This window comes from Struthio camelus, chromosome 17 (genome assembly GCF_040807025.1).
Source record: "Struthio camelus isolate bStrCam1 chromosome 17, bStrCam1.hap1, whole genome shotgun sequence".
In the NCBI taxonomy this organism is placed as follows: domain Eukaryota; kingdom Metazoa; phylum Chordata; class Aves; order Struthioniformes; family Struthionidae; genus Struthio; species Struthio camelus.
Genome location: NC_090958.1, coordinates 19,161,184 through 19,176,595, shown reverse-complemented (window position 1 = coordinate 19,176,595; position 15,412 = coordinate 19,161,184). Strand labels below are relative to the sequence as shown.

General features: G+C 48.1%; 1 protein-coding gene across 2 annotated transcripts; it reads left to right on the top strand.

Moving 5' to 3' along the window:
• The first annotated feature begins 91 nt into the window (after positions 1–91).
• Positions 92–15,407, top strand: KCTD10 (potassium channel tetramerization domain containing 10). 2 transcript variants are annotated; one of them, XM_068910849.1, is made up of 7 exons: positions 92–175; positions 3,196–3,409; positions 8,097–8,266; positions 8,959–9,045; positions 9,737–9,789; positions 10,527–10,722; positions 11,320–15,407. In XM_068910849.1, exons 1-7 carry the CDS (start codon positions 173–175, stop codon positions 11,536–11,538), a joined length of 942 nt encoding a protein of 313 aa, XP_068766950.1. In that variant the 5' UTR covers positions 92–172; the 3' UTR covers positions 11,539–15,407. The 2 variants fall into 2 exon arrangements, with proteins under 2 accessions (XP_068766950.1, XP_068766951.1); XM_068910850.1 differs by having other exon boundaries at positions 135–175; positions 8,956–9,045.
• The last annotated feature ends 5 nt before the right edge of the window (positions 15,408–15,412 follow it).

Below are 15,412 nucleotides of genomic sequence, written 5' to 3'. Positions count from 1 at the left end.
GAGGCGCCGGCGGGAGCCGGCGGGGACATCGGAAGGGTTTCGGGGGAGCACCTGTGGGGGGGGGGTGGGGGGGCTGAGGCGGAGCCTGGCCGGAAGTGACGCGCCTGGGGCGGAAGCTCCCCCCGCCCCGGCGCTTCCGGTCGCTCGGCTGTGGGGCTGCGCAGGGCTTTTCATGGTGAGGCGGCGGCGGCGGCGGGTGTCCGGGGGTCCGGGGCCCGGCGAGGGGGGGGCTTCGGGCAGGCGGGGGGCCCGGGGGTGAGGGGAGCTCTAGCTCTGGGGCTAGGGTACGAGGGGGCGGGGGGGCCCGGCGACAGCGGTCGGGTTAATTGCGGGGGGTGGTGTCCGGTTAGCAGGGGCCTGGGGAGCCTGAGGGAATCCGGGGGGACCCGGGGGGGACAGAGCCCCCAGGGGCCTGGGGAGCCTGAGGGGATCCGGGGGGGACGGAGCCCCCCCAGGGGCCTGGGGAGCCTGATGGGACCCGGGGGGGACGGAGCCCCCAGGGGCCTGGGGAGCCTGAGGGGACCCGGGGGGACCTGGGGAGGACGGAGCCCCCAGGGGCCGGGGGAGCCTGAGGGGACCCGGGGGGACTCGGGGGGACGGAGCCCCCAGGGGCCTGGGGAGCCTGAGGGGATTCGGGGGGGACGGAGCCCCCCCAGGGGCCTGGGGAGCCTGAGGGGATCCAGGGAGACCTGGGGGGGACGGAGCCCCCAGGGGCCTGGGGAGCCTGAGGGGATCCGGGGGGACCCGGGGGGGACGGAGCCCCCAGGGGCCTGGGGAGCCTGAGGGGATCCGGGGGGACCTGGGGAGGACGGAGCCCCCAGGGGCCGGGGGAGCCTGAGGGGACCCGGGGGGACTCGGGGGGACGGAGCCCCCAGGGGCCTGGGGAGCCTGAGGGGATTCGGGGGGGACGGAGCCCCCCCAGGGGCCTGGGGAGCCTGAGGGGATCCAGGGAGACCTGGGGGGGACGGAGCCCCCAGGGGCCTGGGGAGCCTGAGGGGATCCGGGGGGACCCGGGGGGGACGGAGCCCCCAGGGGCCTGGGGAGCCTGAGGGGATCCGGGGGGACCCGGGGGGGACGGAGCCCCCAGGGGCCTGGGGAGCCTGAGGGGATCCGGGGGGACCCGGGGGGGACGGAGCCCCCAGGGGCCGGGGGAGCCTGAGGGGACCCGGGGGGACTCGGGGGGACGGAGCCCCCAGGGGCCGGGGGAGCCCGAGGGGACCCAGAGGGACCCGGGGGGGACGGAGCCCCCAGGGGCCAGGGGAGCCTGAGGGGATTCAGGGGGGATGGAGCACCCCCAGGGGCCTGGGGAGCCTGAGGGGATCCAGGGAGACCTGGGGGGGACGGAGCCCCCAGGGCCTAGGGGAGCCTGAGGGGACCCGGGGGGCCCTGGGGGGATGGAGCCCCCAGGGGCCTGGGGAGCCTGAGGGGACCCGGGGGGATGGAGCCCCCAGGGGTCGAGGTGCGTTGGGAGGTGGGACCCCGCCCTCGGGGGGGGGGAGGGCGCTGGCTCTAAGGGGTTGGGGGGTTTGGCAGGGGGTCGGGGGTGTCGTATGGCTAGTCTAGCCCCCGGGGTTGGGGGAGGGGGTTGGAAGCAGAGCTGGTTGCAGGGTTTGGGGTGATGCAGCCCCCGAGGTTGGGGCGCTTAGAGAATGGGAGGGTACTTGGTTTGGGGGGATCCGGCTCCTGGAGATTGGGGTGCCCAGGGTCTGCTTTTTGGGTGTTCAGGGTGTGTGCGGGGGGGGTCCTGTCCCCCCGGGTTGGGCTTTGGCAGTGCTGCTATATTGCTAAGTGGCGGGGTGGTTTGGGGAGAGCAGTGCTGGGGCACCCAGGGGGATAAGGACACACCAGTCGCAGGGTGCTGGGCTGAGTCCTGGTCACTCGCATCAGGCCTCTCTGGGAGCCCAGTGGCTCCTTATGGCCAAGCGATGGGGGAGTTCAGCTGCCAGGTGGCAGCCAGAGCCTGAGGTGGGGCTCCCAGGTGGGGCTGAGGCTGGCACCTTTGTGCTCCCGACAGCCCTGGGCACGCTCTATGATAGGACTAGTGGTCCCCTGTGGCCACCTCTGCCCATCCCACTTTCTCCCCCTTTGCAGAGCAATATTGACATGTAGCTACACATTCTCTTTGGATTTGCTGCGATAGTTTTCCTCTCAGTGACAGCAGATGAAAAATCATTTAACGCAGTAATCAGCAGTATGCTCTAAAAGTTGTAGGATGTGGATCTACTTGAGACGGTTGGGCTTCATTCGTCGACATCACATTCTGTCTTGTTATGTGACAAAACAATTAACCACAAAGGAGCCTTTTGATGTAGGATTGATCACTTGTGGCTTAGCATTTACACTGCTAAGCTAACTTGCTGTCTTTAAAAACGTGTGACCTTGTTAGCTGACTTCAGTCAACTTCATCTCAGGGCTCCAGGCAGAGATAGCGGGGGGTGCTGGACATCAGGTTTCAGGGCGCTGAGAAATCTGGGAGTGCGGGAAAGAGAGCAGGAAGCTTACGTGCGCTTTCTATAGCGCCACATTTGCTCTAAGAAAGAACCTTTTAAGAAAATCCATGGATAGTCTACGTTTTAACACACAGAAAGTTTCCCGGATCATTTGCTCAGGCTGTCTGTATTAGAGAATTGCCCAGTTACGTACCAGATTGCACGTGAAGTAAGAATGTAAGCTTTATAAGTTCTGAAAGAGGCGAACACAGCTTCTCTTTTATCTGATGCGGGAAAGTCCTGATATTCACAGTGTAAAATATTGCCCAGCATTCTCAGAGTTCCTCACTGGCTGAGTTGATGTGCGTTCTTTAGCTGGTTTGTCTCACCATCAGAAAGAAGACAAAGTAAAACATCTAACACATTTGAAAACTCTTCAAAGAGGGAGAGAGGAGCTGAGGCTGATAATGCCCAGCAGGGAAGGCTAAACAAGGAACCTGTGGGGCTAAATTCAAATTTGCTGAAACTGCTTGTAGGTGACTGTGTTGGATCCTGGACAAGGCACTTGGTTTTATTTTCTCTATCAGCAGAATGGAGATGTTTCATCTCTCTTTGACACTGAAGCTCACAAAGTTATGAGCTCCTTCCAGGAGCTGAAGAACAACACAGTGCTATTATTACTCGTGTGTAAAATAATCTGAGAAGTTAACGTGAAGTTGGGTGTCGTGCAGTGGTACCAGTCTAACTGGTAACTTCTTGTTTGCAGGAAGAGATGTCGGGAGAAAGTGTGGTGAGCTCAGCAGTGCCGGCGGCTGCGACTCGCACCACCTCCTTCAAAGGGACCAGTCCGAGCTCCAAGTATGTGAAGCTGAACATTGGTGGTGCCCTCTACTACACCACCATGCAGACCCTGACCAAGCAGGACACCATGCTCAAGGCCATGTTTAGCGGACGGATGGAGGTCCTCACCGACAGCGAAGGTAAGGGGCGCTCCCTGCATCCCTTGCACTGGCTTGCCTTCAGCTGCAAGGAAGCTAGCTTAGGAATGGGTTGAAGAAAAATTTAGAGAACAAACAGAGAGGAACATCTGATCATTGTTCCAGATGTTTCTGCGTTTTATTAATGTTACAACTACTATCTTATGCAACTGAGAACCCATGTGGAACAAAAGACAAGTATGACTGACTAGTTGTCCAGACAACAAGAGGATAATATGAAGTCCACAGGTCCCTGTCATAGCTGGATAAAACAGACTATCTTTCTCTTTTGACATACTGATACGAAAATTCTTAAGTTTATGGAAAATGGTTCGGATAGTGGTTAAGGAACTATGAGCCAGAACTCCCTTGTTTACTTTGAAGCTCAGAGGGCAGTTCCCTTGTTCTGTTTCCTTATCTGACATATAAAGAAAAAATTTACTTTGAATACTGTGGGGCTTTTTGATTGAGCTAAAAGCTAATCTTTGAAATGTAAATTTGTTTTCTTGTGAGAGCATTGGCTGTTGGATTCCCTAAAACAAAACTAGTTGTGAAATTTTAGAAAAATTGCTATAGGTATTCCTGGCAGCACATGGATCTCTCCAGTTAAAGGTGCCTGGAAAGAAAGAATCTGCAGAATGTCAGGTTACTGTCTTCTCAAAGAGCTGTGCTCAAATACTTTGCTTTCTCACAAAATATGTTGACTTTCTCTTCTGCTGTGCTTCCTTAAAACGTTAGCTATACTGTTAATTTAAGCTGCAAAAATGTGTTGATATCATGGCTGTGTACAACTTCGGGTATAATTTTGTATCAGCGTTCTCATATAATGGGAGTGTCACAGAGCTTAATTCAAAGCTCAGCTTTCTATTTATGTGATGGCGTTTTGCCCGTAACTATTATTTGTGAACTTGGATACGTTGTCTTTAACAATAGTTACTATGCCATTCATCTTAAAGCTTCAAAACACCTTTCTAGTGATTAATTAATTATTTGAAATTATTGTTTGAACTTGCTGAAAGCAGAGAAAGTGTATTACTTGGTTGGTCAATTGGACCTATTTTTGAGTGCTTTAGCATACAGTGAGCCTGTATTTGGAAGTCATTCAGAACAAATGATGGTTCAGTAAAGCGTCTGTGATGAACTTTCTTGAGATGGGAAGAAATGGATTTGGAGAAAAAATTTTAAAAAATACAACCCATTTTTTTGTCTGAATTTTCCTGTTTCAGACAGAAGTGCTTGTATTGAAGCCGGGGAAAGTAAGTTACGTTGATCCATTTTGTAATACCATGCCTTTGCAAGCTTTCAGCCACTGCATAGTATTAACCTTAGAGCTGTGATTTTTGAACTCCAGATCAAAGGGCCCATGGGCTACCTCTGAGAGGTCTGCGAAGGTTATGTAAAAAGCCAATCTGTGGGTCCAGTTGAAAAACAACTGTCAGATGAGAATCAGCTCCCTCGCCGGGAAGAATGGAGAGGTGTTGAGTGGAAAGCCTGTGAACCAGTACCTTGAAAGACCTCTCCGCTTGCTGCTGAACTTCAGGCAACTCCAGGGGGACACAGCTTTCTCCCTTCTCTCCCTAAAACTGCTCCATATTTTACAAAATTTCGTAGTTCCACACTTCCCAAGTCCTTCATCTTGGAAACTGATTGAAAGTTCCAGGTTAGGAATGGTCCCTGCGTGGTCTCAGCGCTTCCTCCGGGCTTCCTGGGCAGGTAGCATAGGAGCGCTCTTACACTGTGTTCCTAAAGCACAGAATTGACTGCTCTGCTTAAGTACAGGTACTTCTGCCTGGAGAGTGGCTGACAATATTACTGCTATTATGAGGCTAACTGGAATTTAATCCACTGAAATATCATGCTTGCGATGTAAGATCACAAGCTTATTTTGCTGCGAATCCCACTGTGTCTGCATGGGATTGTTCCATTTAGCCAGTTTATGTTTTAATAGGAATTTGACACTTCCTGTATGTTGTAAGTGAGACACTCCCGTTGCGGTAGTTCTTGTTTTATCTCCTGCTCCCTGGCATGTTGCTGGAAACTGGGACAATAGCATCATAGCTGTTAAAGGAAACTCTTTTTATCTGAAATTCTTCAAAATGCTGTTAGTTGGTCCCACCCAAAATCTGGCTCAAAACAAATTGTTTCTCAGGAAGAGCAGCCAAACTTGTGGAGCAACTGGAAAGAGCCAAGCTTCCAAACGATCTGTGGATCTGTGGAATGTTTCACAGTGCATAGCCTCCTCTTTATTTAGATGCATTCTTCTGACCCCAGTGCCATCTTCCAAGCTCTTTCTCAATGTTCAGCCGTTAGAACATGCTGCTACTCGGGCTGTACGAGAAATAGCTGGAGTTCTCTGGTGGTGGATGGCAGATGATTATTTTCAGCTTAGATACTGTTTGTAAATTGTAGCAAATCTGCACATTTTGAAAATTTTATCTCATTGTAATAGGAAGATAGAAGGATGCGAGTTTTCCAGGTCCATCAGTCTGTTTGTTTCCAGACTTTTCTTTCTGCAAAGTGATTTTTGTCCTCTCTCCCCACTGCTCTTAAGCAGTTGATCAAAGTGTGTATTTTTTGGTCTGTTGCTAGTAAGACTAGAGTGTCAGGTAATCTTCAGTGCCGGGGTACTACTCTGTCAAGGCTTAGTCAGAAAACGTAGTCTGTTTTAGTTTCAGTGTTTGGGTGCTGTCCCATGTGACTTCTTACAAAACAGAAGATTAATTTCCTAAAAATCTAATGTGTGTACATATAGTTCATGGATTACGTGCTGCTGCCTCAATATATGGGTTGCAAGACGTTTTTATAATACTACAATTTAAAAAGGGCTTTAAAAGACCCGGTTCTTAGGCTCTGCAGAGCCGTAACTAAGTGGCAACAGGGTTACTTTCCTGTGAGTCATCTCCTTTTAGCTGTATGTTTAGACTGTTTAGTTAAAACAGAAGGTTTTTTGAAAGTCACTTTAGCAGCCATTTGTATTTTGCAATACTGCTCAAAATATTTTCTCATCTCCCCCTCCACCTGAAAGAGAGCAGTTCTGCTTTGATTTCACCATCTGTAAACATGAAGTTGCAGCAGATTTTTACAGCCTACAGAGGGAATCGCAGCAGAGATGAAAACAGAGGAGTTTGGGGATCATAATTCTGCTCTCAGCCTACCCTTCACTTCCCTGTATGTTTGGGGTACTCTAATAAACTTTATCAATGGCTACATTTGTGGCATTTGGACGGTTTGTTACCATGTTTTGTGCTCCCTTGCCTCCTCGTTAAAATGGGAGCTCTTGCTTTAAATACCTCTGCATTGAGAAATGAGCTTTTTTCCTGCTCTGGTTGGATAAGTATATTGTATTCGTTAGCCTGCATCAATCTTTTGTCCTTTGATTTCTGTCTCTAGTTTCCCTGCCTCCAGCTTTCTAGTTTGTTATTACTGTCTCTGAAAATTGCAGTTGTGAGCACACGTTGTGTTTTGCGTAGACAGAAGTGCCATGAGGGAGATGGAAAACCTGTAGTAAACTGCTGGAGAACATCTCACTTTTCAATTGAACAGCCTGAAAGGGCTGTGTTGGCTTTCCAAATTTAACCAAATATTCATATTTTATTAGTAATTCCATTCATGCAGTCTGCTTTAACCTACTTTCCTTATTTGTTCAAAATATGACTCCTTCCCCACAAGCGTTTCCTCATTGCATTCCTGAGTTGCAGCCCGTAAGAGTGGCCCTCTGTTCGTTTATGGAAACTTGAGCCTGGACGTTGTGTAACGTTTTTTCAGGGTCCAGCCTGTTTCAGGCAGCAGACTGGCAGCAAGAGGTGAAGGACAGATCCTTTGGTCACCAGCTAACTGTGAAGCATTTTGTTATGGCTCCGATTTCTTTTCTTTCCTCTGTTCTCAGTAAATAGCAGTGCTGGTGAGCTCCAGGGCTGGGGCTGTACGTTATGTTCTGCTTATGCATGCTGTTGCATCATGTCTTTTAGCAGATGAAGACGTTCTGCTAATAAACAGTTATTCTACCAAATAATGGTCTTTGGGAATATGGAGGCTGAAACAGGATTTGCAATGACACTGCCGAAGTCTGTGTTGTCTTTCTCTTTCCAACCTTTTTGCACATCTACTGGAGATGGTGGATCATAGCGGGTCCCAACACTGTTCAGGTACAAGACTCGCCAGCTGGTCAAGTCTGATTGGCTCTAGTGAGCTGTCTTCATTGTGGCTATAAGGAATGGCCACATGTGTATGTAACAGGGCCCTAGGATAGAAGGCAAGAAAATAACGTGGCAGGGATTCTAGAAGTGGAGGAAGAACTGGTTTGAGCGTGAGAAGTGTTTATTCCCCTGTTTCAATTAATCATTTGTCAGTAGTTGGGGAACTCTGAAAAACAAATGAGCTTCCTACCTTTCTGTCACATATGCGCTTGAAGAAATGCAGGAGACAGTAAATTCCCTGTGCAAGTACAGCTTTCTGTCAGCTCAAGCAAAGAATTGGAGTTAGTCTTTCTTAGCAGGAACCTGCTCAGTAAAGCAATCCCCGTCACCCAGTAATCATGAGACACTGCTCTTTGGGACGCTGCAGCCTGACACACAGCACTCGTATTTTCAGAGCTGGTTTCTCACTTGGGACTGGAGGAAGCCAAGGTAAAGACCCTTTGCTATGTTTTCCTCCTCTATTTCTGCTGTACTGTTGTCTTCACCTTTCTTAGGCTGGATTCTAATTGACCGCTGTGGGAAACATTTTGGGACGATACTGAACTACCTGCGTGACGGGGCTGTGCCACTCCCTGAGAGTCGCAGAGAGATAGAAGAGTTGTTGGCTGAAGCAAAGTATTATCTGGTCCAGGGGCTGGTGGATGAGTGCCAGGCAGCCTTGCAGGTAGGTCGCAGAGCTGATGAGGAGCCCAGCTGCCACCAGTACAAGGAAAGATCAAGATGAGGAGCTTGCCCTGGGTGGGAAGTAAACTCTGGACAGAGCTTCAGTGTGCACAGCAAGATTTTTTGCTGGTTTCCACTGGATGCCTTTTTGAGGTTGGATTATGGCCAGGAGTGGAAATACTTTGTGTCATTGATCTGCTGGAGCCTAGCCACATCCAGAAAACCATACTGAGTTGTTATCAACAGGTAGTGCCACCCAGTTACAGTGAAGGAAGAACAGTTGCTCAGTTTCCCTCCACTCACTGCTGTGCAGGGAGCAGAAGCCTGGCTCCTCTGCGGTGTTCTCCACTGACTGTTCAGGGTCTTGTCCTCCGAGATGATCCTGGGTTCTTCGTCCTCAGTGTAAACTCTCGCCATTTAAATATGGATATAATGTTCAGTCCCAGGGTTTCAGAGTGGTAGAGAACACACATGAGCAGCTTGGACAGTCCCAGAGGGATGCCGCCTGGCAACTGGAGTGCCATCCTGGCACAGGACGCGGGCCGGAAACGGCCTCCCACTGCAGTGTGAGGATGAACACTGAGCTTGTGTCGCTTGAGCTGTAGCACAGAATATGTACGTTTTCTCAGTTAATATGGATGGTGCCCTAAGGTCTGTTTACATTCAGCTGCTCTTTAATTCTTGTTCCAGCAGAACAAAGATGCGTATGAACCGTTTTGCAAGGTACCAGTGATCACTTCTTCCAAGGAAGAGCAAAAACTTATAGCTACTTCTAATAAGGTAAGAAAGGTTGGGCTGTGCTGTATCTTGGGTGAATGTTGGCCTGCTGCCCTGAAAATTGCACGGAACCTTGACCAAATAGTCTTTAGAAGATCGTCTTTAGTTTTCAACAATGGACTTATCCTAAAATACGTGTGCTTTTAACTGTTGCAAACGCAGAACATTGAAAACCTACACCAGACTAAACATTTCTGAATTAATGGTCAAATACTGCTCAGGCTGGGCCTGTCCATGTCTTTCTCCACTTTGCATATTAAAATAGAAGGTGTAGACTGTAGCAGGTTGATCAAGCAGATCATCAGGGCTATCAGATCTTTCATTTATTTGTCCACCCTCATTAGTAATGACAAATACTTACATTAGATGAAGGGAATTAATGACTCCTGTTCCTGGAAGCCTGCTAGTTGTGGTGGGTGGAGGGATGGATGCTGGTGATAATGATTAGTCTTGGCAAAAAGACAGAGGGAGGATAAGAATGAATTATGATCTAGTCACAGAAGGGATTAGAAGGGATTGCAGCCCCATTGCCAACTGGTGCATGACAGTTTTGCAGCAACAACAGAATCCCACTGGGCTTAGGCTTGAAGGTGTCATTTCATACTGCAGCTCCTCCACTGTATGGTCTTGGGGCTGAGGTGAGATTCCAGCTCTTACTGCACTTTCTGTAACTGATCTGTTTTGTTTTTTACAGCCAGCAGTGAAGTTGCTATATAACAGAAGCAACAACAAATATTCCTATACCAGGTAAATAACTTCAATTGTACTTCTTTGAAGATGTTCATGAACTAAAGTCTATAGTAAGCCGTAGCTTTTTCTTCAGTCAGAACCAATGACAGATTGGTGCTGGCATGCGCTCATTTTTTTTCCCAGTTAATTTCAAACTTGAGTCAGAAAGGAGCCTACTGTCATCAATAGAAGACTAAACGTGTACTATTTTTGTGACAGAAAGGTTCCTCTAACGCTTAGGTGCAGCTGGCAGAGGCTGCTGGCCAACTGCTGGCCTGCGTTCCCCATGGGCTACAGCACATTAGTTGAGTACAGGAAGCCTTCCATGGTGCAGTGTTTTCAATATGTGGTAAAATCATCAAGTCTGAGTCGTTGTCCTCTTTTTGTTACGTGTGCATAAAAGCTGCATGGCGTAATGCATCTGGCTGGTGCTAAGCTTGAGCTGAAGGAATGGTTTCATTGGGGTGATAGACTTCTGTACACAAGTGCAATGCCCTTGGACAGTGTCGTTCACAGTCCTGTTGATGTCATGTTACTGCTTCTTCAGGAGCAGGGTATCCTGCTTGTACTAGTCAAATGAGTTACCACTGCAGTCCTGGATATCAACTCTAAACACTACCTTGGTAGAGTCGCAGTAAGTCAAAGGAAACTGGGCATATGGGCCTCTGAATGCTCACTGGCTGAACCCCCCCTTCTGTTCTATATGCTGTCTTGATTACCCTTATGTGACTGCTGCTCTCCTTGATCTCTCACAGTAACTCTGATGACAACATGCTGAAGAACATTGAACTATTCGATAAGCTGTCCTTGAGGTTTAATGGCAGAGTGCTCTTTATAAAAGATGTGATAGGAGATGAGATCTGCTGCTGGTCTTTTTACGGGCAGGGACGGAAGATTGCTGAAGTCTGTTGCACTTCCATTGTTTACGCTACTGAGAAAAAACAGACAAAGGTACGAGTAAACCCCTGAATGCTCTCAACGGCAGGTCCAGCTGCCATCAGGCTGGCATCCTGACACCTGTTCTGTTTTGAACACTCCCTTCATTGCTTAGCATGTCTATGGAATAATCAACGCCATTCAAAGTGGGAACAGCTCAGTGGAGCTGATCCTGTGTGTTCATTAGGACAGGGACTGTGAGGCTGGAACACTTAACACAGGGCAGTTGGGATATTCCATAATGCAAATTCATTCCAATTCTAGTCTTTAGACAAACTTGTGCACTTGACCAAGTCTGGTTTACGTTCCTTTGTAAAAACAGTTCCTGAAGAGCAATGGCATTCCTTCCCTGTACCTCCTTGGCTTCCCAAGGAGAGAGCTGTCAGAATCTGCCCTGCAGACAGGCCAGTTCTGAGAAAACTGGTTGTTGGGCCTCAGGATTGAAAGTGGATAAAAGAACAAGGGTATTGTTCTAGAAAGGATTTCTACAGCCAGAGTGCAAGTGGGAAAATTTTTAAAACAGAGAGGGGTCAGAAGGAAAAAGTGAGGTATCCTGCTGTCTGCAGTGACTGACAATAGGTAAATGTGACCTTATTTCTCTTGGGCGGCCAGGTGGAGTTTCCAGAAGCCCGCATTTATGAGGAGACACTGAACATTCTGCTGTACGAGTCCCAGGATGGGCGAGGACCCGACAACGCACTCTTGGAGGCCACAGGAGGAGCAGCTGGCCGCTCCCATCACTTAGATGAAGATGAGGAGCGAGAGCGCATTGAAAGGGTGCGACGAATTCATATTAAACGTCCGGATGACAGAGCACATCTGCATCAGTGAGCTGAGTGACAGCTGCAGACTGCATAGTTGTGTCCAGAAGGTGCTGCCCTCGCCCGATCCATTATCTACAGTAGAAGACCAGGCAGCTTAACTTCTGTTCAGTAAAGTCTGTAAATTATGTTTTGTAACAAACTAGATTATTTGGAGTATTTAAATGAAGTAGTTCTAGAACAAGAATTAAAAAGGTTATTGGGTGTATGATAGATATTGTAAGGCCCTATTGAGCATCTGGAGAAATGCCCTGAATTTTTAGCACTCTCATCTTTGCTATTGGGTGGCTAGTGAGAAAGAGGGCTGGCTTCCTTCGGCTTTAGTAATTATCCTGCACTTTTTAAAAAAAAAAAAAAAAAAAAAAAAAGTCAGCCACTTACCTTCCTAGTAGGCACTCACTGACCCTGTCCGCTCCTGGGTTTTACAGTGTGGGAGAAATGCCATTATCTAAACAAACTAGAGCTATTGTAGAGTTCCCTCTCTCCCAAGCCTGTAGATGATGGGGTTGGTAGCTCCAGAGTGCCTCTGTGTGACTCCTGGAAGGACAAACGACACGTGCTGGCTAGATTCCTGTAGTGCTCGGGGGCAGAAGGAGCCTGTGCGATGCCAGGCTGCGTTGGTGGATGTGCTCTCCAGGCAGGTGGAAGGGAGCACGGGAAACAGCTTGGGCTCAGCTTGCCAGGCTGGCTGTGTGCTCCCAGCAGCTCCCGGGACCTGCCCCTTGAGCGGTTTGGTGATACTCCTGCAGCACTGAACTGTAGAGACCTGCTTTATTGGTGCAGTTCAAGGGTGGGCGATGTTAAGATTCCTCCAAGAGGAGGAGTAGGAGCAAATTGTACTTGACTGCTTTTCCTTAAGGTGGTGATGCTACCAATTGGTCAGTGCTTAATACTTCTGCTTCACTCCAGATCTCAGTTGAGGTGTGTGTTTGCCATCGGATGCTGGATCTGTGAGCTATGCTGTCTTTATTACGTTTTCCACAGGTAAGGCTTCATCACAGATTGCAAACGCTCCATGCAAGCCTAGGGTAGGTAGGAGGCCAGCGGATGTAGTTCAAGTTCTGTAACTGATACAGGAGCATTGTCTTGCTTTGAGTGAGGGCAGCAGGATCGCTGTGGGGAAGAGGGGTAGACAGTGGCACAGAGGGAGTTATTCCTTGTTTGCCTCTATCCTGAGCATATTCCAAGTCTCTTCAAGAAAATGGCAGTTGTGTGTGAAAGGGCAGAGCTAAAATGTTGTGTGGAGAACAAGCATGTATTCTAGTTTTCTAAGAGTACTTTCCTATTACAAATGAATATTTTATCTACCTCTTAGTCTCTTGTTGCCTACTATGGAGTCAAGTAGCAAGTATAGTGGAAGCTCATGTATTATTCAATGGGATTGGATGCTAAAGGATAATGAGAAGAGCCACAGTTGTAATGGTTAATATAACAAATCTTGGGAGGGAGGGAACACCTGCAGTATTAAACTTCAATCAGGATGACACCTTGGCAGACAACAGATTACTTTGGCCTATTTTAGAGTTTTTTGAGTCTTCATCTGGAATATCTAGGCCTGGCCTTAATGGCCAGACATCCCATACAGAGTTGTGATTCCATGTTCCTGTTATTCAGTGAAGTTGTTAGTTGCTTTTGTCAAACTTCCTGCTGCAAGGATTCATATTCCTGACTCAAAGCTGATTATGGCAGAGTAACACTTTAAATACCAAAGGTGTTGTCAGCATCACCAGCTACATTACTCCAGTACTTGTATTTCTAATAGCGGTTACATCCGAAACTACGTACAGCCCGTCGGTAGAGGCTAAAATAAAGCGTTAAGCCTTTTGTTTGCTCAGTGGTACAATTCTGGAGCATTGTGTAAAACTAAAAAAACTTCCAAAGTTAGGTTGAAGACTTCCTTCTAGTAACCAAAGACTTTTCTAGTTACAGACAGCTGGTGTCTGTGGCAGATGTGGCGTTGTAACCGTCTCCTCTTTCTTCTTCAGATACTGATTGATAAGTAAGAGCTCAACAGGAAACAAAGTATCAGTTATACTGTAGTTCAGTAGCTTCATGTCCTGACAGTTATGGGCTTCTATTTTACGCTGTACCGATGTGTGTGTTTGTCACTGATGCAGCACATCTTAGGTTTGTGGAAGTTCATAGCGCAGACTGTTGTTGTGAAGGACCCAATGCCTCTCCCTTCTTACCTATCTGATGTTATAAGCTGGGGGCAGGGGGAGAGCGGTGGAAGGAAAGTCCTCTGAATTGCTCTGCCCCTTCAGCGCTGTGCGCTTTGACGCTTACTGGCATATTAATGGGCTCTCAGTGGGTTTCTGAGAGCCTGTGACTGACTACTGTCCTTGACGTAGTTTAGAAGCTGCACTGTTTAAAGCCGTTCAAAGTCCCTTGTCTCAGCCGTCCATCTGTGCCTCCTGGAGGACGTTAGTGAATGAAAAGGAATTTCACCAGCCAATTACTGTAGAATACAGTGATAGTCCTGAGAGCAAACCCTGCTTGCTTCTTTAATGCTACTGAGGTGGCTCCCTCCTGTAAGAGAAGAGGGACAGACCATCTTCATCCTCCTGCTCAGCGGGACATTTAGCTGTGCTGATTTCCCCAGATGGTGCAGAGGAGCCTCCAGCACTGGCTGTTCAAATGAAATCCAGTAGCTTCTTGTAGTGTAATAGCAGGTTTGGCTCCAGGAGTTGAAGTATGTTGACACTAGTGCTAAGCACCTGACAGATCACATCTAAGTGATTAACTTCTCTGTAAATAGTTTCTTCACTGGCTTCAGCATTTCTTCTTCTAGTTTTTACAAACTTAGTTCTTAAGAGGGGGGGGAGGGAAGGGAGAGGGGATTAGTTGTAATCTTTGTAGAGTTGCTTATAGAGGTATTGGCCATTTTAGGAAGTCACTCCAGGAGACTTGGGGCACAGGTTGAATAAATCGAAAATTCCATATTGGATTTATGGACACAGGCTCTGCCTTAAGACACTCTTAATTTAGCCCTCTAATTGCTGTAGTTGTGTAATAGAACTGTACTGTTGTCATGTGTTAGAACGTCCCTTACCTACTGGCCGGTTGCCCTTGGTATAGGTTTGACTGGTCTGTCAAGGGAGACTTAGTGCACAAAGCCAGCTCCCACAGCCAGTTAATGCCATTGCGTAACTGCTGTCAGCTCTTGAGCCTTTTTACTTTAAATGTTTTTGCCTCGATGGCTTTCAGTTGAAGACAGGGCAGTGAACAGCTATCCTGGTCGCAAGCAGCTCTTAGATTTATCTAGTACTGTGTGACATTAACAGTGCGTGCAGAACGGTCTTGTTTGATTCATGCACGTTACTCTCCAGCGCCCCAGAACAGGCACTAATACTGACGGTATGGCAGAGCAGAGCTGACTAAAATCTTCGTCCTGGAAGTGTTTTTATCCTTCAAAGTGAAGCAGAAAACCTTGCCTCAAGCTTGCAGTGTAGGCAGGAGTAACCACCAGCCCACGGTTTAAAGGTAGTTTAGGATGTGTTTACGCTCAAATACATCAGTGTAGCTGTAACACCATAGAACAGCTGCATCTGTATTTACACAGAGGCCCAGGCAGGTTTTAGAGCACACACTGAGCTCCACCTGCTGCAGGACACTGCCGGTTTAAAGCTGTCATATATGTTTCCAAGATCCAGTCCTCCCTTTAATGAAAGGTAGGTAGAACCTTGTAGTCTTAACAGAATTGTTCTGTTTCATGGACAACAGTAGCAAGTTTATCTGTTCTGTACAATCATTCCCTCCCATTTTATACTTATGCACAAAAAAGCTTAAGCTGGATTTCAATGTATGGTTTGTGTTTGCAATATGTACTTTTCATTTTTTAATATAATACAAAATAAATTAGAAGATATTTCATATTTACATGG

Bases quoted from the DNA above. Each gene is read 5' to 3' on its own strand.
- KCTD10 (XM_068910850.1), top strand. The intron at 3,410-8,096 runs GTAAGGGGCGCT...CACCTTTCTTAG, and splicing joins GGTCCTCACCGACAGCGAAG to GCTGGATTCTAATTGACCGC. The intron at 9,046-9,736 runs GTAAGAAAGGTT...TGTTTTTTACAG, and splicing joins TTATAGCTACTTCTAATAAG to CCAGCAGTGAAGTTGCTATA.